General features: G+C 27.3%; 4 protein-coding genes across 4 annotated transcripts; 2 read left to right on the top strand and 2 right to left on the bottom strand.

Moving 5' to 3' along the window:
* Positions 1-153: 153 nt before the first annotated feature.
* On the bottom strand, positions 154-2,068 carry OCT59_029665 (uncharacterized protein). The gene is made up of 9 exons (XM_025318684.2): positions 2,046-2,068; positions 1,933-1,973; positions 1,798-1,863; positions 1,617-1,718; positions 1,405-1,528; positions 1,023-1,337; positions 812-954; positions 543-716; positions 154-475 (listed from the first exon to the last, which is right to left on the bottom strand). Exons 1-9 carry the CDS (start codon positions 2,049-2,051, stop codon positions 295-297), a joined length of 1,152 nt encoding a protein of 383 aa, XP_025175556.1. The 5' UTR covers positions 2,052-2,068; the 3' UTR covers positions 154-294.
* A 152-nt stretch (positions 2,069-2,220) lies between these two features.
* OCT59_029664 (uncharacterized protein) lies at positions 2,221-4,502 on the top strand (the record flags this gene model as incomplete). Its single annotated transcript, XM_025311059.2, has 11 exons — positions 2,221-2,397; positions 2,474-2,836; positions 2,935-3,036; positions 3,110-3,214; positions 3,283-3,372; positions 3,450-3,636; positions 3,711-3,818; positions 3,902-4,136; positions 4,200-4,260; positions 4,344-4,370; positions 4,446-4,502. The coding sequence occupies 11 exons, from the start codon at positions 2,221-2,223 to the stop codon at positions 4,500-4,502; spliced, it is 1,512 nt and encodes a 503-aa protein (XP_025175557.2).
* A 1,611-nt stretch (positions 4,503-6,113) lies between these two features.
* OCT59_029663 (uncharacterized protein) lies at positions 6,114-8,476 on the bottom strand (the record flags this gene model as incomplete). Its single annotated transcript, XM_025318685.2, has 12 exons — positions 6,114-6,435; positions 6,497-6,599; positions 6,660-6,769; positions 6,829-7,034; positions 7,100-7,229; positions 7,301-7,375; positions 7,448-7,495; positions 7,562-7,610; positions 7,670-7,845; positions 7,930-7,988; positions 8,049-8,171; positions 8,241-8,476. The coding sequence occupies 12 exons, from the start codon at positions 8,474-8,476 to the stop codon at positions 6,254-6,256; spliced, it is 1,497 nt and encodes a 498-aa protein (XP_025175558.1). The 3' UTR covers positions 6,114-6,253.
* Positions 8,477-13,674: 5,198 nt separating this feature from the next.
* OCT59_029662 (uncharacterized protein) lies at positions 13,675-23,601 on the top strand (the record flags this gene model as incomplete). Its single annotated transcript, XM_025318687.2, has 30 exons — positions 13,675-13,749; positions 14,103-14,112; positions 14,211-14,330; positions 14,398-14,726; positions 14,797-15,087; positions 15,164-15,553; positions 15,628-18,997; positions 19,062-19,119; positions 19,192-19,260; positions 19,327-19,777; positions 19,852-20,011; positions 20,079-20,197; positions 20,274-20,331; positions 20,397-20,474; positions 20,539-20,634; positions 20,698-20,970; positions 21,032-21,089; positions 21,159-21,217; positions 21,289-21,325; positions 21,400-21,424; positions 21,514-21,686; positions 21,756-21,854; positions 21,926-22,052; positions 22,138-22,285; positions 22,367-22,521; positions 22,596-22,661; positions 22,730-22,781; positions 22,869-22,960; positions 23,041-23,499; positions 23,569-23,601. The coding sequence occupies 30 exons, from the start codon at positions 13,675-13,677 to the stop codon at positions 23,599-23,601; spliced, it is 7,530 nt and encodes a 2,509-aa protein (XP_025175560.2).
* Positions 23,602-24,080: the final 479 nt, after the last annotated feature.

The following is a 24,080-nucleotide window of genomic DNA, read 5'->3' as shown; positions in this document are numbered from 1 at the left end:
AGTCCTTATTAATTAATAAATATTTATCAATTAAAAAGTATAATTTCGAAACATTTATTATCATTTTGCCAGAGTTAAGTTAATGTAATCAGGCCTATTAAGATTACAACGTGGTTTACATCTTGTCGTGTAAATTTACTGATAGAGATTATGCATGTTAACTACAACGCTTAGTTTAGTTTCCTATTTATTATTTAAAATAATAATTTAATGTTTAATAAATAATATTACATTAGCTAAATAAATAATGATTCTATGTTTTGATACATGAAATTAGCTTATATAACTAAAAATTTATCCCCCTTCATTAACATCTCCTGAAAGTCTCATTCCTTCATGTCTCAATCTTTCAGCACTACGGCGTTTTAATTCAAATACTTCTGCTATTGCTTGTTTAAAGCATTGAAAATTATAATCTATTAAACCATGCTTTTCGAAATTATCGGATCGAAGGAGACAAACCAATGCAAGAAATCTAAATTTGATCGTTTAGTCACGAGTTTCTTGATTAATATTTTAAATAAGAATTTGAATATATATACCTGTTCACTCCCCTGAGACATAGTACCATTCCGTTGTTTAACTTGATTAGTGACGCCGCATCGTTTGCGGTGTCAGTAGTTGTACCGTAATTTCCTGCCTTCCCATTGGTTTCGACTTGTGTTTGATCATCTCCATATAGTTCGTCGTTAATTTGATGAAATGAAGTCGTACGACTGTTGAAAAAAATAAACAATAATGTCAGTATGAAAAGATTCAAATTTATGTAATTATTATAACCTACTAAAATAATTCTTAGCAAATAATGTACCCGTATATTTCAGAAATATCGATAATAACATCAATCATATCACTACAAATTTCGTAAGTTTGCATATCAACAGGAGAACTATCGGTAGCAATATAAATTTTCGAATTGACATCAAACAAAAATGCCTTTTCTATTCCGGAATTCTAATAAATTTTCAACAAAGTTAATTTAATACTTTGAACTTAATAATATTAACAAATAAATAACTTACCGCACACAAAATATTCAACAAATTTTCCAAAGTTGGTAACTGAGGTATTAATTTTTGAATAACTTTGCTGAAAGCTTCAAAGATTGAATGGTCATAAATACTAGTTAAATAAAAAGACAAAGGAACATTTTCTAATCCAACATCTGCTAATTCGTCTGTAGTGCGCTGTTGAATGTCGCGTTGTGTGTCGATTTTGAACTCATCGGACAAAGCGTCAACTTTATGTATAAATACTTCAAAAGTGAGATTTTTATTTTTTTCATGAGCACGTAAAACAGTCTGATGCAATCTATTGAGAGCTTCAATATAATCGTCCTGGATTTAAAAGACGTCATTATTGTCACATTTGATTAATAATTTTATAATCACAAGGAGAACTTACTTGTGCATCGATTACGAAAATTAACGCTCCATACTCTCCAAAAATGACATCTGAATCATAAGTTGCTGTATCAAAATAATCGATTTGTCCAGGAAAGTCCCATACTTGAAAATCAATAAATGATCTACATATTTTAAAAGTTAAAATCAAAAAAAGCATACTTCGAAATAAAAAGAAAAAAAAAATTAGTTAAAAAATCCGAGAATAATTACGTGATATTCTCTTTAATAATTTTATTGGTACTTTCAAGGAATAAGGTTTCGTTAGCTGCCATTTTATGAAATACGACTTTTTGAATACTGGATTTGCCGCTCCTATGAATTTAATTATCAGAATTTTTTCTTAACAGACTTTTGAATGAAAATAAGTTTACCTTAGATATTTCTTACCCACCTCCTTAGACCCATAATCAATAATCGCGGTCGATGGTCTTGAACAGGATCTTCAGACACATCATTGCTAAGATAAAAAATTATCCATTAAATTAGGGTAAACTAATAATTTTCGAAATTTGAAGAACTACAATACCCAATATGACTTGTATGGAGACTATATTCATCTTCAGAGTGCTAAAAGAAATATAAATGTTATAAGTTTGGAAAAAAATAAATAGCATTAAAGGTATGTTGGTTAGGACATACCGACATAGCAAAAGTAGTAGTTCAAAAGATCGATTACGGGAATTTTTCCGATACAAATATATAAATTCCGAAACGATATATTTATCACGTGAACTATCAAGAGCGAACTATAAAGATTGAATTCTTTGATATCGTTTTATATCAACTTTCTTGTTGTTTAATTTTCATTATTCCTATGGCAAAAGGAGGTAACAACCGCGATACAGAAGAGCACAATGAAGATGGAAGATCCGGAAGAGGTGCTCGTGACATGGGTGGGAATGGTCATCCCAAAGGAGGACGTAGAGAAGGTGGAAGAGGAGAACGTACACGTGGAGAGGGAGGGGGTCGAAGACGCGAAAGAAAACTAAAGGTATTAAACAAAAACCGTCTTATTTTACAATTTAGTTTTTTTATTCAAGTTTTTTCTGAAATTCTTTACATGTTAGGATCATCCTTCAGGATCTTTGACGACACCAACACCAGATCACCTTCCCAAATCTTTTTATCAGGCACCAGTCATTCTAGAACGTAGACCTCAACCAAGTAGTTCATCTCAAACAACTACTTCCTCTCAAACAACTAGTCCTCCTCAACTTACAACGACAAAGCCAATAGCAGAAACTTCTCCCCAAACTCGGTTATCCAGCACGACACCAGTTCGGGAAGAAGCTTTATTTAATCGAGCTACTTCGGCCAATGTTTCACGTGCAGAGACTAAACTTCTTGGCACGCGAGGAAAATCTCTTGAAAGACCATTTGTTAAAATGATTAATGAAAAAGGAATATTTAATAATGAATCTGTCTTAAAGGTTGGTTGCTAAAAGTATGTAAGCGTAATTTTCGAATGCAATTTATTCCACTATTCTAAGGACATATTAACTTGAAATCGGTATTAATATAATTATAGATCCTAAGTGATCTTCCTGGTCATTTCGTTGTAGGTGTCTTCGGACCGCAAGGATCAGGAAAATCCACCGTTATTTCTACTTTATGCCAAGATCCACAGAATGTATAGTTTTTGCATAATAATCATCTTTCACTTTAGTATTTTTGAGCCTTTATTAAATCTCTCGTAATATCAGGCGTTTTCGAGTCAATCGATTGATACCCTTAATTTTGCAAGTCACGAAACAATTGGAATTGATATTCATGTCACTCCTGAAAAAATAGTTCTTTTGGATGCTCAGGTAGCATATTTAATAATATTAAAATATCACATTTAAATTATCTAATGCAAATTGATTTTTTTACGTAGCCGATTTATAGTCTCTCAGTTTTAGAACATGCGATTAGAAATGACTATATTCCTGATAATATAACACCTGAGGTTTGGCTCGAGTTACAGGTTAATATTAAATTTAGAATATATCAATCTTTAAAAGTATTGACATTAATTTTATTATTTAACTTTTAAAATTTTAGTCTCTACAACTTGCTTTGTTTCTGTATTCTGTTTGTAACGTTGTTATGGTTGTTACTGAAAGTGTTGATTACGCTACATGGGAATTTTTGAAGAAAGCTGAAATGTTGAAGTATAGAATTCCAGAATACCCAACAATACCATCGTTGGCCTCGAGTGATAATGGAGTCGAATATTATCCTGATATCGGTAAGCTAACTCAAATCTAACTCCTGATTATTTTAATTAAATATTAACGTTTATTGCTTGTTGTTTTTAATCAGTTTTGGTATGTAACAAAACATCTCCTACCGAATTTACAACAGTTAGATATGATCTCGTGTGTGATATGTTGAATAAAATGTTTCAAGAATCCAATTTAAAAATTTTTGGTAAATTACAATTACTATAAATTCCTTTAAAATAATTTGCAGGTTTAGTAATGCAGCATTTTTTCTAATATCTTAATAAGTAGGTACGGTCTCCCTGGCTAAAACCTTTACTATGTATAAACGTTCTGATGAATATCTAATGCCAAATTTATTTCTTCTACCTTTTGAGAGTCAACCTCTTCATCCTAAGGGAAAAGGAACAAGCTCTAAATATCCAAATGCAGATACGTTTTTAGTTTTCGCAGAATCAATGAGAAATCAAATATTTGAATTGCCAAAAAAAAGTGGCAAAAAGGGACAAATTTCTGAAAAAGAATGGTAAAAATCGTTTTCCCCCGATTCTAATTAATAATTTATGTATTAAACAATTTTTAATTACAGGTTTAAAAGTGCTATGAAAGCTTGGGATTTAGTTCGTAAATCCGAGTTTATTATAGATTATGTAAAGTTTTCGCATAAGTTAAGGGATATGTGATTATTGGATTCTGCCACAACTTGTGGATATTAAAAATTACAATAATTCAGATTGGGAATCGTGCTGACAGCGGAGGGGTAAATTCTGAATATTTATTGATTGAATTTTAACAACTAAGATAGAAAATATTAATATCGCACACGTTTCTTTAGAAATGCCAAAACTGGGAAAGAATTTCTGCTCTCAAAGATAAAAAAATCTCTTCCTGATAACCTGAATTTCCAAAGAATTGTAACCATTGGGTTGTTAAGAAATTATATTTCTTCTATTTTTATACTATTGAGAGAATATGGTAGTTGTAATGGCAATTTTTATAATTGTCAATGTTTATACTACTGCTATTTATGATTTCGTAGGAGTTTCAAAGGAGACTACATAATGCATTTCTTATTCTGGAATAAATGCCATACACAACATTGTTGCATTGCACATCCGTATGCTACGCAATAATTCTTATTATTCAAAATTTATATATATATATTTTTTTTTTTGAATTAACTCATTTACTTACTAACTTCATATTAAATAAATCTATACTTTTTTTTTAAAAAAAAAATTATTTTGTGATTTAAGTTAGCTTTTACAATTTAGAATTTGAATAAAAATATTTTTTTGTTGATTTGTATCTTGTTTAATAAAAATATCTTAGCAAATAATACATCATTAATTGCTTTATCCATAATATCTGCCAAAATATCATATATGATGGACGGTTAAAGCAAATTTTTGCTTAGCTATACTATTGCAACCTTTTAAAGCTTCTTTTGTATTTTCAATATTTTGAGCATTTGTATAAAGCCTAAGTTTATTTTTAGTGAATTGCCAATTTTTAATTATATATGATAGTAGTATCAATTCCGATAAGTAAAAAATGTACAGTCAACTCTATAAATGCACCCCCTTTCCCTTGGGACCAGAAAAAGCGTGCAATTACAAAGGGTGTGCATTTACAATTAGAGGTCATATATACTTGGGAGGGAATGCATTTATAAGTAGTGCATTTATAGAGTTGACTGTATTTTTCAAATTTATGCAAGCTTACATAAATTACACAGATTTACACGTGAAATCTGATATTATGTAATAACCATGCAGTATTACAACAACGTGGAAAGTTTTATCAACATACTTATAAATCTGAGATAAGGTTCAGCATGTGTTTTAAAATCTCGATTTCCTTTACAGTGAACAATGCCGTAACAATACTATTCCAGTTAGAATGAACGTAAAAAAAAATTGACTCGTGTTCTTTATAATAAAAGGAAAGGTTCCCGTGCTATTTGTAATAAGCTATCAATTTCTACTCTCCAGTATTTTTTCCTTCTACATAATTACATAATAAAAGGTGTATATTTTTTATGCTCGCCAAATTTTCTTTGTATTAATGAAAACTCCCGTACCGTATCACTTAAATACTCCTTTGAGAGTACCCGAGATATTTAAACAGTGCCTTATTTGACACGTGGATCTTTTGTCATTAAATTGTCTGTGGGATTTTAATGTATGAACTAAATATGGTAAACGTCAATTTGGAAAAGGACATCCTCTGTCAAAAGTATACATGAACATGAATATGTAAAATCGGCAAGGCTACGATCTACGATAATGTAAAGTGCGGATATGTATAGCGTTATAGCGTCCCAATGATTATTTTCTTGCAAAGTTAACTTCGAATGTTACCTCAAGCGCTCCTCTTATCTTATCTTAAATATAGAAATTTAGACGATGGTATTATGTATAACTAGTTATCGACAAATAATATGCATTTTTAACAAGACAAATTTGAAACACGCAATACTTAACCAATAGCGTAATAAATTAACACAATAAATAGATAAATATAATAAGACTTTAGTAATTATACACGATTCTTTATAAACTAGTTAACTACTGTTACAAAATTTGAACCTAACTCTAAAGTAAAATTAAGTGATGGAACATTATATATCTTCCTAATAAGTTAACAATTTCTCATTTCAGGCTCCACCCAAGGTATTCCTAAAATATCGAAGACATCTTTCTCAGAAGTTACACAGACGCGTCTTCTTGGAACAACATTTAAGAAGAGCCCATGTGACGCAAATGTCATTTTTCTCTCTTTCTTTGCAAAATTTCTTATCGATCGTTCAAATTGTTTCGACCCTAAATTATCATAGCGATATTAGTTTAATGCGCGTTTAATGAAATCAACAAGACAATATACCTGTCCAACCAAGAACAGCTGTTGGATATTGGGAATAAGGAGCTATTATAAGATCAACTTGCCGACATATTTGTGTACTTGGTTGGATAAAAGCACAAAAACACTAAAAATTTTAAATAATGAGTTAACAAGATTATTGTAAAAAACAAACATAAGTTTATACCTTATCAAGGTTGTCCATGATATTTTTATGGGAGGATATAAGTTCACTCGGAACATCCTTTTTATTTTTAGCACTTGGCTGCCCATAAAAAAGTTTATGTTTCAGGTGTCCTAAATAGATGTCCAAATCAATTAAGTTGAAATAATTACAAATTTTACAAATTACAAACCTTTATTTATAAGTATTTCTACTATATCCTTTAACAAATTATTCGCAACGGTCTCTTGAGGATGCGATACGACAACATCTAAATCTCCACTGAATTCTTTTCCGCGACGATATCCTCCAACAGGAGTAATCATACAATCTGGGTACATGGTTTTAATAACTTTATTCAAAATATCTAATATTTCTTGTATATCTTGTCTTGACATCCTAAAATTTCAATTAATTAAATTTCATGACAAAAAGAATTCTTCAAAATATTATTTTCTATCTACTTTTTCTGAAAATCATCAAATAGTTCCAAACCCAATCTCTGAACATGAGTTAAATATGGATCCTTCATACACTCTCTTATCGACTTATATCCTTTTTGGTACCATTTCCGAGCTGTTTTATAGCCAACACCTCAAAAAATTCGAAATTAAAATATATTAGTGGAGTTCATTTCGCGTTAGACTGACAACTATCAATCTTACCATAAACGCGAGAAAAAATATCCAAAGTTTGGTATTTTTCACTTGCATTAATTTCTTCTGCTTCAGGAATTGTGCCTATAATTCAATACAATGAATAAATTCAAACCATGTATAATTTTTAAAAATAAAGATATATGTGCTAATAACCTGTTGTTAAAAATTCTTTTATATGATTTCCAATTTTCGGACCAATTCCTATGATGAAACTCATTTTATATCTTAAGTCAAACTTCAATAACAATAAAGGCATATTTCCCTTACCTATTATTTTACGAGCTTCTGCGTAGCTTTCAATATTACGTGGATAAACCTAATTAAACCGAATCTTATAAGTTAATCTTATTATATTTATTGGTTTATTTAAATTACCTTTAGTGCTGCAATCGCATGACGATAACTCAATGCATTTCTCTCTTCACCATTTAACTCACGTGCATGTTCTATCACTTCTAGCAATTCCACGAGGCATTGATTGTACTTGGGTTTAAGAGGTGTAGGACGAAGACATTCGTATTTTGTATTAATGAAACAAGGATCTAAATCGACTATAGTTCAATCAAAAAAAATTATAAATAACCTTTTATTTTCACTTTACACAATTTTGCTCGAAACTTATAAGAAATACAAACATTCCATATCTGAACTTAGTTCTTCGTCTGTAAAATTATTTCCTGAATCGGAAGAATCCCTATGAAAAATTAAAAAATTTAGTTAAAAGGAATAAATATTTAAGAATTGGACAATTTACCCTCCATCACTGTTCGTTGATTTACTCTGATAAGCTTTGTTCTGCACAAAAGTTTCGTTAAGTGGTTCAGGTTTCATATTTATCAAAAAACCATCATATGGCACTCTCATTCTAGCTGTTTCACTTTAAAGATAAATCCTTTAGTTTTTTTTTTAAAACATTCTTTTAAAGATAATAAATATTATTGCACACCATTCTTCAACCCAATCAATAGAACATATAGGTTTGCGCGTTTCTGGAGACACATAACGCACTATTCGTGCTGGAGTTTTAAAAAGAGTCAATATAACATCAGCGTTATCAAAATTATCTATAAGCTGTCCGCAATGAGAAAGTATTCGTTTCTTGCAACTTTCTAACTTGTCTTTTGGTATTCTTGCATCAATAATATAAAACTTCCAATTCTTGAAGTAATTGTTATCAGACATTATATATTAAAAAATTAAAAATAAAAAAACACGAGTATTTATATATTGTGTGACGGTTGTGACGCGTTTATTTGCTTTTAGCAAAACAAATTATGTAATCATTACAAGATTTCTAGACGCTAAATTATATAATTTACTATAGTATAAAAAAAAATGCAAATTTAAAAATGCAAAAATCAGTTTTTGCAATTATTTTATCATATCAGATATAGTTTTTTGTTATAATTTATAAACATTATCTTTATTGTCAAACTTAATTGTTAAAGTTTTTTATTGATAAATAGTAATTTAAATTAAATATCAAAATTAAATAATATGTAATTTTAAACTATTTGTAATAATAATTAATAAATAAAATTTTGTTAAAATTTAATCATTGAAATTAAATCACTTTTCTTTAGACAATCGCTCTTGTAACCTCTTACATTTTTTAATGTGTTGAAGTTTTTCAAATGAAAATGGCTTAAAAAGTATATCATTAAGAGTACAGACCCTGGAAATTGCCACAATTTTGCATTAAGATTTTTCATTTATTATGTTTTTTTGTTTATTATTAATGAATCATGAAGAAAAATTTAAAAACAACTAAATTTATTATCATTTTATAAAGGTTAAACTAAATTTAATAAAGTCTAAGCTAATAGTATAAATTTAAATAAAGTATATACATTGATTGTTATATAAATCACATGTAAGATAGACAAATATTGCATGCTTTTTCACCCTGCTTTGAACAATTAATGAAAATATTTAAATCTAATTATTAGATTATAAAAAACTAAAAAAGTTTAATTTTACTATGAATTAGTTATAAATTATATATTAGATATTTAAGATTCTACTTTTTGTAATATTTGTAATTTAATTTTTACAATACTTGAATTAATTTTCATAAAATACAAATAAGTTTACTAGATAAATTAAAGGATTTTGGCAAGTTGGCAAAATGTTAAAATAGTAAAATTTGTTAAAATTATATTAAAATCTTATTAAAAAGTTGGCATAAACTTTAAAGAAAAATGAAATTTGAGAAAACTTATTATAAACTGCTAAAATTTTACTAAAACTATTATAAAACTATTATAAAATAAAAATTGATTTTTATATTTTAATTAGATTAATAAAAAATTGCATTTATTTTATTAATAATTATATTATAATTATAATTATATTATCAATGATTATTTTATTATTAATAAATAATACTTTTTTTGAAGAATTAACTATATTTTTTATTTACTAATCATTTGGCCATTTTCTTAGTAGAAGTTGCTAAAGAAAAAGCTTAAGTTTTTCTTATCTGAGTAATTGTAAAATGCTTTTATTTTATAAAACTTTAAGGGAATTCTTTAAAATTCATTTAAACAACTCCTAATTTTAGAAAAGTTATTTAATTGGAGTAATCCTTACTAAAAGATTTTTTACTTCTGTGAAACTTCAGCTTTTATAGTATTTTTATTAGTTGTAATAGTTATATACTAAATGGCTAGGTTTTAAATACATGCACTTGTAGAATTTTTCCATTAATTTTCTTTTTTTTAAAAGTATTGCAAAAGTCTTTTATAAAGTACAAGTTAAAGTAAAAATAATTATTTAAAAAGCAGACTTTTTTTTATTGATTAAAGTTTGAAGGATTGATATAATAGATAGAGATTTGGTATTTATTTTCTTTTTTACTTAATTTTTTTTTAGGTTTTTTAAGAGTTATAACTTTCCTTTTTTTTAGTTTAGTTTTTTTTTTTCTGAAATTTCAGCATTTTCTCTTAATAACTGTCTTTAAAGAAATTAAGAGTACTGGAATGTTAAATATTACTAACTTTTTTGGATTTTGTAAATCAGTTAAACAAGGAAAATTGATGGAATTGGTGAATTTTAATAGTTTTTAATTTTTACTAATTTAAGTTAATCAGTAGTAAAATTATCAAAATCTACTATATAAAAATTGTTTTCTGTATAACAATAACATTTAGATTACATATTTATATTTGTATATCTATAATATTTAAACTACAATTTATATCTATATATCCATAATGTTTAAATTATGAATTATACCTATATACTTAAAAGACTATATAAAGTTATATATAATATTTAATTATTATACCAATTATGTATATGTTTATTTGATGTTGCAGAGCAATGAGTTTAATTGATTATTTATATACTATTTTACTGATAGGTGAAGAAATCCTATAATAGGATTATAGGTTTAATTCTTTATATTACCTTTTATTTTTGATATTTTTATAATAGTAATATAATTCATTTTGATATAATTTTATAGTTTATTAAACTTAAATTACAGGACTTAAAGGATTAGTAAAAAAAGATTTATTTCATATTTATTATATTTGTATAGTTTTATAATATTGCATATTGCATTATTTTGATGGGATGATAAGTAGTTTATTTTGTATAAATAGTTTAATTAATTACTTTTATAATTACAATTGTATATTTTTTTTACTTATTCTTAATATATAAATCCCTATAAAAAGTATTATACTTAAAATATACTTAAAATATATTTAAAATATACTTAATTTAAAAATTGCAAAATACTTATAATATATTTTTAATATATCTAAAATATACTTAAAATTATCTTAAAATATATGTCTAATATATTTAATTTTTGCCCATATACTTAAAATATATTTAAATTATATTTAAATTAAAATTTAAGTATATTATAAGATTATTATAAGTATATTTTTTACATACTTAAAATATACTTAAAATATATTATGAAATATATTATAAGAATATTTTAAGTATGTAAAAAATATATCTATAATATACTTAAATTTTAATTTAAATATAATTTAAGTATATTTTAAGTATTTGGACAAAAATTAAATATATTAGAAATATATTTTAAGATAATTTTAAATACATTTTAAGTATATTATAAGTATTTCGCAATTTTTAAATTAAATATATTTTAAGTATATTTTAAATATATTTTAAAAAGTTTTTAATTATATTTTAAATATAAATACTTTTTATAGGGAATGTGTAATAATTAAAAAAAATATTACTTTTTTTTTAATTTTACAATATATTTGTAATTTTATTAAAGTAAATAATAGAAAAAATACATAAAAGTAATTATTTAAAAAAATTCCATTATTAAATTACAAACCATTTATCATATAAAGTTATATTTTACATATATATTGCTAAATAATTAATTTGAATCAATAGGTAAACATTATTTAAAATGCATTATTTTTAATTTAAAATATTCTATTTTCTACATTAGGTAATTATGAAATCTACTAAATATTTTACTAATAATTTAATAAAATTATTTTAAAATATTTTATTAATAATTATTTTACTAATGAAAATTAAAAAAAATAATGTAAAATAAATTCATTCATTGCCTGTATAATGTATTATCATTTTTCTTTTTTATAAATTTTTTATGTTAATTAATTTGCTTATTATATCTCACTACTACTTTCTTTAAAATAGCAATGATAAACATAAAGATTTGCATTGCTAATACAATAAAATAAAATATTTCAATAATATATATATATATATAATTTAAATTGAAATTATAAAATTTAAGTAAAAGTATAATTAAAATTATACTTTTCTTTAAATTGTAATTTTTTATATTATATTAAATAAAGAATTAGCTTAAATTAACTTAAAATTAAAATAAGTAGATTAGAATTTTAAACTATTAATAAAATAATTATTAATTAAAGTTTTAAATAGTTTAGTTTTAATTAATTAAATAAGAAAAGTGAAAATTGCTAAAAATTTACTAATAATAATAGTTATTATATTAGCATTTTACTATATTTTAACTAAAATTAAAAATCTAATAATTAACTGGTATTACATTTGACTATTATAACTAATAATATTTAGCAATATTTAAAAAATTTAGTTTAATAATTAAAAAAAAATAAATTATAACTTATTATAATTATTTTATTAAAATGGTTTAAATAATAATAAAATTATATTTTTGATACTGCATTTTTCCAAAATTAGTCATCTCCTGGAATTAAACATTTCTATCAACTTTTCAAACTTTGTTAAAAAGATTTTTATATAAAATACTAGTAAAAAAACTTCCAAAATTAAGCACTTTCCAAGTTTTTTAACTAAAATTCTTTGTAAAAAAAGGGTGACTAATTTTGGAAAAATACAGTATTAACAAATATTTCAAATTAGATAAATTTAACTTATTATTTATTAATACTAGAAATACAATTTTATTACTACTGTATTTTAATAAAATAATTATAACAAATTATAATTTATTTTTTTTTTAATTATTTAATAGTAAATTATTAAATTTTTCTATTTTAACCAATTAAAAATAATTCAAAAATCTAAATTAAATCAAACTATATAAAACTTTATTATTAATAAAATAGTTTTATTTAGTAAAATAATTATTAATAAATGTTTGTTGCCAAATGATTATTAGTAAATGAATATTAACTAATATATAAAATCTATTTGTAATTATAATATGCAAAATTTTAATTTATAAAATTTTTTTGTAAAATAAATTTAAAAAATTACTATATAAAAAGGTAAATTAGATAAATTTATTAGTTAGTAAATTTTGAAGGTTAGCAAGTAAAATAGGCATTTTTATATAAAAAATATGCCAAAAAAAAAAGGTTTATTATATGGAATATAATGTTTAAAAAGGAGGTTTTTTTAATATTAGTAATCTGAACTAACGTAACGATGACTATTTGAAAAGTTGTATTATATAATAGTTTAATTTGTAATCTATGAATCAATTGCAAAGAATTTGATGTATATCAAAAAATGTGTTGTTATATTCATTTTGTTTACTAATTGACGAACTAAACAGTTAAGTGCAATTATTGATTAATATTGATTAATATAACAAATCTATTATTTCAAATATATTAAAAAGCTCAAATATGTTTAAAGGAATAAATTAAATTACTTTAAAGTTTTATATTTGCTTTGAAGAGTTTGTGCGTTAATTATTAGAAGGAAGGGATCAAATTAATCAACCAACGGATCTTATCAGAGATGTTATCACGTGAGACAGGCATCAGTTTTATATAGTTTTGTATAGCGTTATAAACTAAAAATATATAAAAAAAAATTAATTTATTACAAATATCCCTTATTTCAGGTTTTTTTTTTTTTAAAAAAAAAAAACCCGGGATTGGGTAGCAACAATGGATCAGATGAAAAGTCAATTACCAATTACCATTATTAAAAAATTTAAAAAGAGCCTCGTATTCACGCGTGAGGTAGCTTTTTTTATAAAAGCCGTTAAAGTACGATTGATTAAAAAATTTTTACAGTTAAAAGTTACACGACATTTACCCGGCATTTTATTTATATAGTAAAAAATGATTCGAAATTTGCGAACGAACCACCCTCCCCCCTTATTTAACCAGTCCAGTCAGTTCTTTGATTCCCCTTGTGCAATTCTCGTGCTGCCTCAAGCCGAATTTTGCATTCTCGACTGGTTAAACCTCTATAAGAAATTTATACGTGGGTTTAGCGATATACAACAGCGACAGTCAAGTGTGTAAACACCAAAAGTATTTCTATATAATACAAACCTTCTTCCGTATTCTGACGCGTAACTCCTTTTAAGAGTGTTACCAGTATGTATTAACGAAATTTCAGGAACTTTTGAGTGTCTGATAAGGCTTTAGCGTAAAAACCTTTCTTGCTCATATTTCTTTTTTTATTTACTTTTAAGGACGCGGAAACCCTTTCAACAAGTCAAAAACCATGTATCTCCCTTATGAGAATTTTGAACAAAATGTCGAAGCAACTTCAACTTCTAACTGGCAATTAAATAGAACTGAAACTCCTCCCGGTAAGTTGGTATATTTGAAAGTCGTTAAATAAATATTTTGATTATTAATTTTGTTACTCTAATAAAGGAGTAAATCCTCACCATTTATTGCCACCGCCTCCTCAAAATTACTTCCCACAACGGCCAATTGTATCAACTTTCAATAATGCACATCAGATCAATCCTCCTCTTTATTTTCGACCACCAAATCAATCACATGATAAATTTAAGAAGAACAAACGTGGATTCATCCGCCACAATGAAGTTACAAATAATCAATATGCGTACACCTCAGACCAAAATCTGAAAAACAACAGTTATTCAGCTTCACCACGTTTTAACTCGCATTCAGGTTATCAAACATGGCACGCGCCAAATAATAACAACAATTCAAATTGGTCGATCGCAAATTCAACGGTATATACTTCAATGGATATAATACAAAACAATTTATCATAAATTTAAAATTATTAATCCTTAATTTTAGGAGTGTCAATACGCCCCAAAGCAATTTGATAGGCAGAATCGCCAAATGTTTCCTCTCGGAACACAACCTTATCCAATTTATCATTTTTCGCAGCAATATTCGCATCATCCAGTACCTAATTATTCTTATCCTCAACAACCTAATAACTGTCAATATTTTCCTTCACAACGGCCAGTCCAACACTTTTATCAACATGGAACTCAGCCTAACGATTTCCATCAAGCTATAATTCCGCAGTTCCCTACCTATCCAACGGATAATAACAATGAAAATGTTGAGAATGTTGAAAATGTAAGTAAACAAAATTATTTTGTTAAAATATATTCTTTTGTCAATAATAATACATAAATGAATATTATTTATTCAGATAACGCAAGCTAAAAAGAGTAAAAGAAACAAAAAGAAAAAGGTCGTTGAACATTCGAAGAATAATATTAACACTGTTAACGATCAAATTATTCCAAAACCATCATCTGAATTCATAAAGCAGAATGACAATGAGTCTAAAAAGCGGATCCGACCTTCCGATAATGAAAGGTCATCGACCGTTCCTTTATCTAATGATTCATTAACAAAATCATTTCACATTTATGAAAATGATGGCCGTAAACTATTTACAAAGAAAAAAAATGTAAACAAAATCGAAATTAACTTAAAGGAAAGAGTTAGCAAGGACAAGATCAATCGATTAAATAACAATTCTTCTAAATCGTTTTTAGCAGATGATGAGAATTATGAAGTATTTGGTATAAAAAAGGTAAGATTTATTCAATTACTTTGTGGGTGATTGAATAACGTGTTTTTAAAAGCTTATTTATTTTATCCTATTAGAAAATAAAGTTGGATGTGGAAATCGATTCAATTCTAAGTGTACATGACTCTACCTCATCAGAGAATATTCAGATTTTGCAACAAGTTAATACAGATATGCTTAGTTCTAAGGGTATAAGTAATATTTCGGAAGTTGTTAATGATGATAGCTATAGTAATATAATTGATTCCAGTGAAAGTATAATTTTTGATGATTCACTTTCTCAGAATGAAAATTCTAGTCGCCGGGATAGTGGAGTTGCGTGCGATAATATGGAATTAGATGATATGGTTATCAAGGAAAAAGACATTAATGATCCACCAATAACTATTTCTAATACTGTTTTAGAAAATTCTTACTATAATTCTAATCCAATTATTAATAATTCAGAAACTATTAATGATATAGTAGTGTCTAATTTTGCGTCATTAGACGCGAATGAGACAATTAATTTGGAGTCAAAGTTAACTAAATATACAAAATTAATTGCTGATTCTAGTTTAAATAATAACTTACTTAATTCTAATAATGAGTTCCAAGAAAATTCACTTGTTTCATCAAATTCAATTCCAGAAATTTCAGCAACGCCGATTTTAAGTCCAATTATAAGAAATGAAAGTACGAACATAATTTCAAATTCAGAAAATGAAATTCAGCGGGAAAAAGATGAGAAAATAAGTAATCAATCAAAATTAAGCTACGAGTCTGATACACCTGTTGTTAGTGAAACACTCGAAGACTCGTTCACTTCTACTAATGTAACTAATGATGATTTTGCCATACCTATTGATAAAAAAGCAGGGAATGACTTAAAAGAAAGTCTTCCTATTAACCATTTGAAAAACAATTCTGAAGATATTCAAAGTCCTAAAGAATCATTTATAATTGTAGATGACTCGTCAGAATTTGAAGATTCTGATATTAAACTTACCGGTAATGAGAATCCGGATGTTGATTCAACAGCCGAATCAACTAATTCATTTTCAAAGGTGGATTTCAGCTATGCAAAATTAAGATTAAAACCCGAAGAAACTATTCAAGTTACATGTGATGATAAAGAAAATCCTAATCATTCTTCAAATAATTCAACTAAAATTGAGAAAGGTAAATTTTCTGGGACTATATTTACACGTCGAAGTATTAGAGATCTTGCTTTTGCAAAATTTGAGGGTTATTCTGTGAATCAACGTGTTAAAGTTCTTAATGTTGATAGTATTTGGTATCCTGGCACAATCATTGCAATGGACAAAACCAAAGTTAGAGTACGTTTTGATGGTTGGGATGCAAAATATGACGAATGGGTATCGAAGGATAGTCGAAGATTAAGAGTAATGAGCGATGAAGAAATTCTTGAAATACAGGAGAATTCTTCACAAAATAATTATGAAATGATTAAACAACACTTAATTGATAAAATTGAAAAACGAGAATCTATATCTATTACTACAGTTACAGAAGATCCTCAAACAGATTTTTCGTTAAAATCTAAGCGTACGAAAAAGAGGCCCACGAAAAAACAAACGAGTTCTGGTGATAATACAAAAAAAGTACGCGGATCACCGAAATTACAATTGTCTCAAACAAAGAAATCTATTGATCATAAGCAAAAGAAAAATAATTCTCATTCTCGTCCAAAATCACCCACGAATGTTGTTAAAAAAAAATGCAATTCTTGCGAAAACATTTTTGATAAATTAGAGAAAGTAGGTGCTCTTGAATTATGTACAAAATGTGTGCCATTATTTGCACCTCAATTAACACGAATCAAAGCATTTGCACATGACTTCACATTAGACCAAAAAGTTCAAGTACTTAATATAGATAAAATTTGGTATCCTGCAAGAATAGTAAATGTAGAAAAATCCAGAGTTAAAGTTCACTTCGATGGTTGGGGTAAAAGATTTGACGAATGGATATCTGTAGAAAGCCGAAGATTGAAAGCCTTATCGGAAGATGAAGTAAATGAAGTTCAAAAAGAAAATCATTTATCAGATGATGCAGATAATAGGCAAAATAAGTCTAATCAAGACCAGAATCAAACTAAAGCTTCCACGTCCGAGAGTTCGCCAAAATTTGATAGTGTTGATGATAAACCGAAAAAAGATTCCGTATGTTCTCGTGATATTGATAAAGAACGTCAATTGAACGCATATAAACTAAAGGAAATATTGGGTTCAGACTCTGAATCCCTTAGTAGTGTACCAGATTCTGATTCTGATTCTTTAAGTAGTTGCACTGAATCAATATCATCATCATCACTATCTCTTAGCGCTTCCGAATCACATTATAACTCTCTCAGTAGTTCTAGTGACGATGAATTTGAGGTAAAAATGCCTAAAATTAAAAGGACTGTAAGACATAATAATAATAAGACTCCGATACGCAAGAAAATTCTTCAATCATCCAAGGAAAAAATATGCGAATCATGTAAAATTGCGCATTTAAATGTGCAAAGAATAGGTAGTCTTGATTTGTGTACTTATTGTAGGTCACTTTTTGGTGATGACGCTACGTTTCGTTTTAAACGTGGTGGTCAATATGGTTTTGAGCTTCACAAACGCGTCAAAGTACTAAGTCGTGACGGTGAATGGTATCCAGCTACGATGGTAGATGTTGAAGATAGTCGTATTCGGGTTCATTTTGATGGCTGGAGTGATTATTTCGACGAATGGATTCCAGCGGGAAGTCAGAGAATGAGAGACATGACACTTGAAGAAATAATAGAAGCACAAAAAGCACTGGAACAGTTAGATAAGGAAACGCTTAAACAGAGAGAAATAATATATAAACCCCAAAAAAGAAGAAGAAGCAACTTGAAACGAACAATACAGTCATCTACCGTAACTCCATTAAATAGAGTAACAAAGTCAATGGATTCAACCGAAACAGCTAATAATAAAGTTGATGTTGATTCAAGTTTACCTGATCAGCAAAGTGATCATTCGACAGATTCTACAATATCATTTGATTGGAATGAATATTATATCGGACGAGATACACGTCGTAGCCTTCGTAATGACAAATTATTAAGTAATTCTGATGTCCTTGCTAAGTTAAAATATCGTTTTAAGCCAGGAAACCAAATTGAAGTACGAGATAGATTGAAGGAATGGGTGCCTGCAACAATCATTGAAACTAAAGGTTGTAGAGTGCTAATACACTATGATGATGTCCCAGCATTTTACGATGAATGGATCGATATTAGCAGCGAAAGACTTCGTGAAAAATGTGCAAAAAATGAAATTAAAGAAGTTGCAAAGAATGTCAAATCTGTAACGACTTCTTTGGAGACCAAAAAAGATTTAAAGAAAAAGAAAGATAAAGTTGAGAATGATGATTATCGTTTGGAATTTGTTGTAAATGGTGCACTTAATGGAAGGTTGATAACAGGTTAGTGAATATGAACAATATCTCAGCGTTGAATAATAGTAATTCAATTTTTTTTTATAAATAGCCAATGATAAATGGTGTATATATTGCGATCAATGTAATGTAGTAATTAAACAATTCAGGTGAATCTTTTATTTCAAATTGACTCTTAAAGCGAATAATTTACGAAATGAATGTTAACGAATGTTCCCTAGGTATTTTTGTACTTATTGTGAGTCGCGATCGGAGGGCAACGATTATAAAAGCTTTGAACTCTGTGTATGGTAAGAGATTTTTCTTGCTATATACTTTAATTAAGTTATAGTTATTAATTTGATTCCTCTAATCAGGTGTTTCGCGCATCAATTTCCAAATTATCACGAACATCCTCGTTGTTCTTTCGCCGTTCAATCGGTCATTGACGATGAAGCAATTAAAATGTCTTCCAAGGGTGAAGTTGTTAAAACTTTTGAAAGAGATGTTTTTGATACTACATATAAAGAACCGGAATTTGATATAACGAGCGACAAAATGCCATTGGATACTGATATGGGATATCTTTATTTACAAGCATGGAATATGCGTAAGATATGCGGCTTTTGCAATGACGATGACACAAATCAACTTGGTGGTTTTATAGCTCCGTATCCTTTTGTTTCTAATACCTACACACGTTATGGTGAAAAGCAAAAGACTTTTTGGTCTCATTATGCATGCGCGAAATATTCGCCAGAAGTCTTTTTCACAAAATCTAATGAATGGTATAATGTAACATTAGCTTGGAAAAGGGGCAGAAGCATGGTATAAGTTTATACATTTGCATTAATAATTTATCAATTGAAATAAGAATTTCTCAAATTCATTTGATAATTTAGAAATGTGGTAAATGTAAGGAACGTGGTGCTACGATCGGATGTTTCGAACCTAAATGTGCTAAAAGTTATCATCTTTCGTGTACGGATAAACCGCTTTCACATTTTGAAATGGGCGTTATTTTCTATTGTCCTAGTCATGAAGCACGTTATAATCAAAAAGGTAAAATCAAATGTTTAATATTCAAATATATCATTTTTTTTTAAATTAATAACTTTTCCTTTTTTAGAATTATACAATGAAGTTTATCGATGTGATGTGTGTTCATGTGAATTACAAGAAGACAAATGGATGACATGTAGACCATGCGAATCAAATTTTTTCTCATCGTTTGATTTGTGTCTACAGGTAATTAATCATCTATAATATGAATACATATATTACATATATTTAAATTTTTAATTACAAATAAAATATTACTTAGTGTTTTGAAGTAAAGTTTCCTGAACACGAGCACAAAAAAGATGAATTTGAAGAAACATGTATGTAGTCACTGTATTTACTTATTTTTAGTATAATAATAATGCAATCTCAATTATTTTAATAGCTGTCAAGAAAATCAAAGATGCTCAAATCACAAAACAAGCAACACTTGCTGTTGCAAATCAAAAAGCTCGTAATGCAGGTAAATCATGATCATACCTGATTAAATGATAAATCGACTTTTGATTTACATTCAATATCATTAGGAATGCGGAAGAAATCTAAAAATTCGCTACAAAATAAAGGAGGGCGAATTCAATGTTCATATTGTTGGGCGGAAGAATCTTCTCGTTGGAGGAAAGGTAATTTTTAATATTCTATAGTACATATAATTTTTATATAACTTAAATTTTATTTAATTATAGGATATAACGGAGTACTTATGTGTGAAGATTGTTTTGAATTAGTTTTGGTTAACAACAATACGGGAGAACCCCAAGAGAAAGATAAATTATTAGTTACAAGCGAAGATTATTCGTACCAACCATATTTAACGAGAAATTTCTGTTCTGATAAAAAATTCGATGACTTTGAATCTCAGGCCATGTACTTAGATAGTTATGAACCTGTGGAGAATCAACTATTTTCTTTATCTTTTGATAGCTCCTATTTTGACATTCCGGGTCGTGCTCCAAGATGTAAGTTGTTCGAGAAATTTCACGGCTTGGGTATTCATTGTTAACTTTTAATCAAAATTAGGGGCTACTCACAGCGGTACCGATTATCATGGTACTTGGTTGCCACAAACTGTCCGCAGGTAAGCTACTCCTTAATAGGAATAGGGCCAGATTAGTTTTATTGTTCATTATTTAACTGAATATTTTAGAGCATTACTTCGCTTCACAAAGAAGAATGGAAAAGTATTATCAAATTTCCTAGGAAGAGGTTGGCTATCATCAAAATGATATTTAAAAAATAATTATTATGTTAAAATATACGTATTTTAAATATTTTAGGAACGGACGCTATTGAATCTTTTCTTCTTGGAAGGAGGTAAAAATTATAAACGCATAATATTTTTTATTAAAAATAATTTCACCATTTATAAACTTCTTTCAATTATAAAGACTTGTTGGCGTCGACATTAACCCAGTAAGCTATCTTTTGTTTAAAATTTTTTTTGGTAATAGCATAATTTATTCTTAACTATTTATTTCGTAACTATTTTTTGTTATAATTAGGCAGCAGTTGCTCTGTCACAACGTAATTGCTCTTTCGCGATACCACCGAATAGAGACATCACGGCCGAACATCGACCGATAATACTTCAAGCTGATTCTAGAAATTTGACAGGACCAATGTTTGAAGTTGAATCTTATGACCATATATTAAGCCACCCGCCTTATAAAAACTGGTAAGAAAGTAAATTCAATGAGAATTATAATTTTCTTTCTAGCTATATCTAATTATCTCATTTAATTAGTGTTGAGTATTCAACACATATTGACGGTGATTTATCAAGATTTGCAAACTCGAGAGAGTTTGCTATAGAAATGAGTAAAGTTATTGATGAATCTTGGAGGTAATCTAAGTCATTTAGGTTTTTTTTTGATGAATTCTTTGGTTAATCATCCTTATATATACACGTTAAAGGCTGTTAAAGCCCGGAAGAAGAGTTACTTTAGGAATTGGGGATAATCGAGAACATTGTTTTTATGTTCCAGTCAGTTTCAATTTATTCCGCCAATACATAGATCAGGGATTTGAATTAGAAGAGCTGGTAATTTCTCTGCAAAAAAAATTTTTTTCTTTTATAAATTAATTTAAGTACTCAAAAATTATTTATTCCTTTTCTAATATAAAAGGTTGCAAAACGTCAGAGATATTGCCAAGCGTTTGGACTTGGGACATATCTTTGTGTACAGTATGACTTTCTAATGTTTACACATGAATTTATTGCAACATTTAAGAAAGTGGATAAAGCACATAATAATAGAATGTTGGTAACACCTGGTATGACTCGGTTTATATTTTCAATAACAAAACATGTTACTATCACAAAGAATAAAAAAATTTATGCTATTTGAATTTCAGATGAGTCAACATTATCAGGTACAGTGATATTTTCAAGAAATCTTCGAGAAATTCCAGTCCTGCCTATTGCACGAAAAAGTGTTGTTATGGGTACAACTTGGACTTTTAAACCAACACGAACACATAGTTTTGTTCAACTTTGTACTTCACGAATGGTATATTATTTCCTGATACATTTTTGTGAAAATAGTATGATAATAAATAAATATTAAGAAATAATTTCATATAGGTTGAACGATTTGGTAGAGATTTTGCCAACTGGGAAGAAATTCAGATAAAATTTAATAATATGGAGGTATGTAAAGTAATATTTGTTTTACTATTATGTTAAATATGATATGATAATTATTTTTTTTTTTTTAGCCAAATAATATAGCTAATGACAATTCAAGCGACAAATTAACTAAGTTTGAAGGTAATCTTTTGCAATTTTATAATTTTATTTCTCCCTGTGTAATTATTTGTGGTTGATATCATTATTTACTTTTTTTGGAACTTATAGATCAAATTGACAATGATGAAGAAGATATGCCAGAATACGAGCGTATTAGGCAAAAGAGAATCAAAGAAAATCAAAAAATGTTACTTTCGTTGGTAAATAAAACTTTATTTAGTTTAAATTAATAAAATACATAAAGTACTTAATGTAATTGTTTTCTTATTAAATTTAATAGGGGTTAAAATGTGACCTTGGAGAAACATCTGATGACATTTCTCATCTTGAAAAAATATTACACAGTATGCCATTACCGCCACCGGTACCAACAGCATTAATTGTTGTACCGCATATTCCCAATAATCTTCTCACCTCACAAATTATACCAATTTACCGTACAGCAATTAAACATTTAGCAAAAGAAGCATATGAAAGATTACCTCCATCGGGATTTTTTGTCATTGGAGGGCAAGATGTAAGAACTTCAGATAATAAATTATGGCCACTTAGTATGCTTTTTATGGAAGATGTAAATAATTCTGTTGGAGAAGATAAAATGCCTTTAAAAGAACTCGTGGTAACAGTGCCTGAAGGTTATGCCAAAGATAAGAAAAAAATCACAAAAAAAGATGATTATATAGAAGAACAATGCATTTTGGACGAAGAAGACAAAATAGAACATTTATCAATTGTTCATGTAAGAACCAATCTAATCAATTAATGTTATTTAAAAAGGTGAAGTTGCTAACGTATATTTATATTTTAGGCATGTTATCTTATATTTATGAAACTTCGATAATATTGATAGAATAGATATGATTATTGTATGGGTTTTTTAGCGATGATAAATTGCAGACGAAATAATCAAATAAATAATTGGTATTTATGTAACATATTTAAAAAAAAAATAATACTAAATTAAATACCATTCCTCGATATTTGCCAACACCGTTGAAAATTTGACTCTAAATTTAAACTTTCTGTTACTAATAAAAATATCGTAATATATAATGATCCATAAAAAAATGCCAATAAAAACAATTTTAATCTTCAAATTCCAAGAATATTTTAATAACACGTAATTATTTCTTCTTCTAGTTCACAAAAGTATTTATTGAATGCATCTGCGTGAGAATCGGATATTACATCTAGTAAACTAATCATTTAAATTTCATAAATATATTTTATATGAAAATGTAACGAATTTATATTTTTTTTTAAAAAAAATCTACAAAATATTTATTAGTTCAAAAAACTTTAATTATATTAAAATTATAG

The sequence above is a fragment of the Rhizophagus irregularis genome, chromosome 9 (assembly GCF_026210795.1).
Source record: "Rhizophagus irregularis chromosome 9, complete sequence".
In the NCBI taxonomy this organism is placed as follows: Eukaryota; Fungi; Glomeromycota; class Glomeromycetes; order Glomerales; family Glomeraceae; genus Rhizophagus; species Rhizophagus irregularis.
Note: the sequence above shows the minus strand (reverse complement) of the source record. Positions and strands in the feature narration are given on the sequence as shown.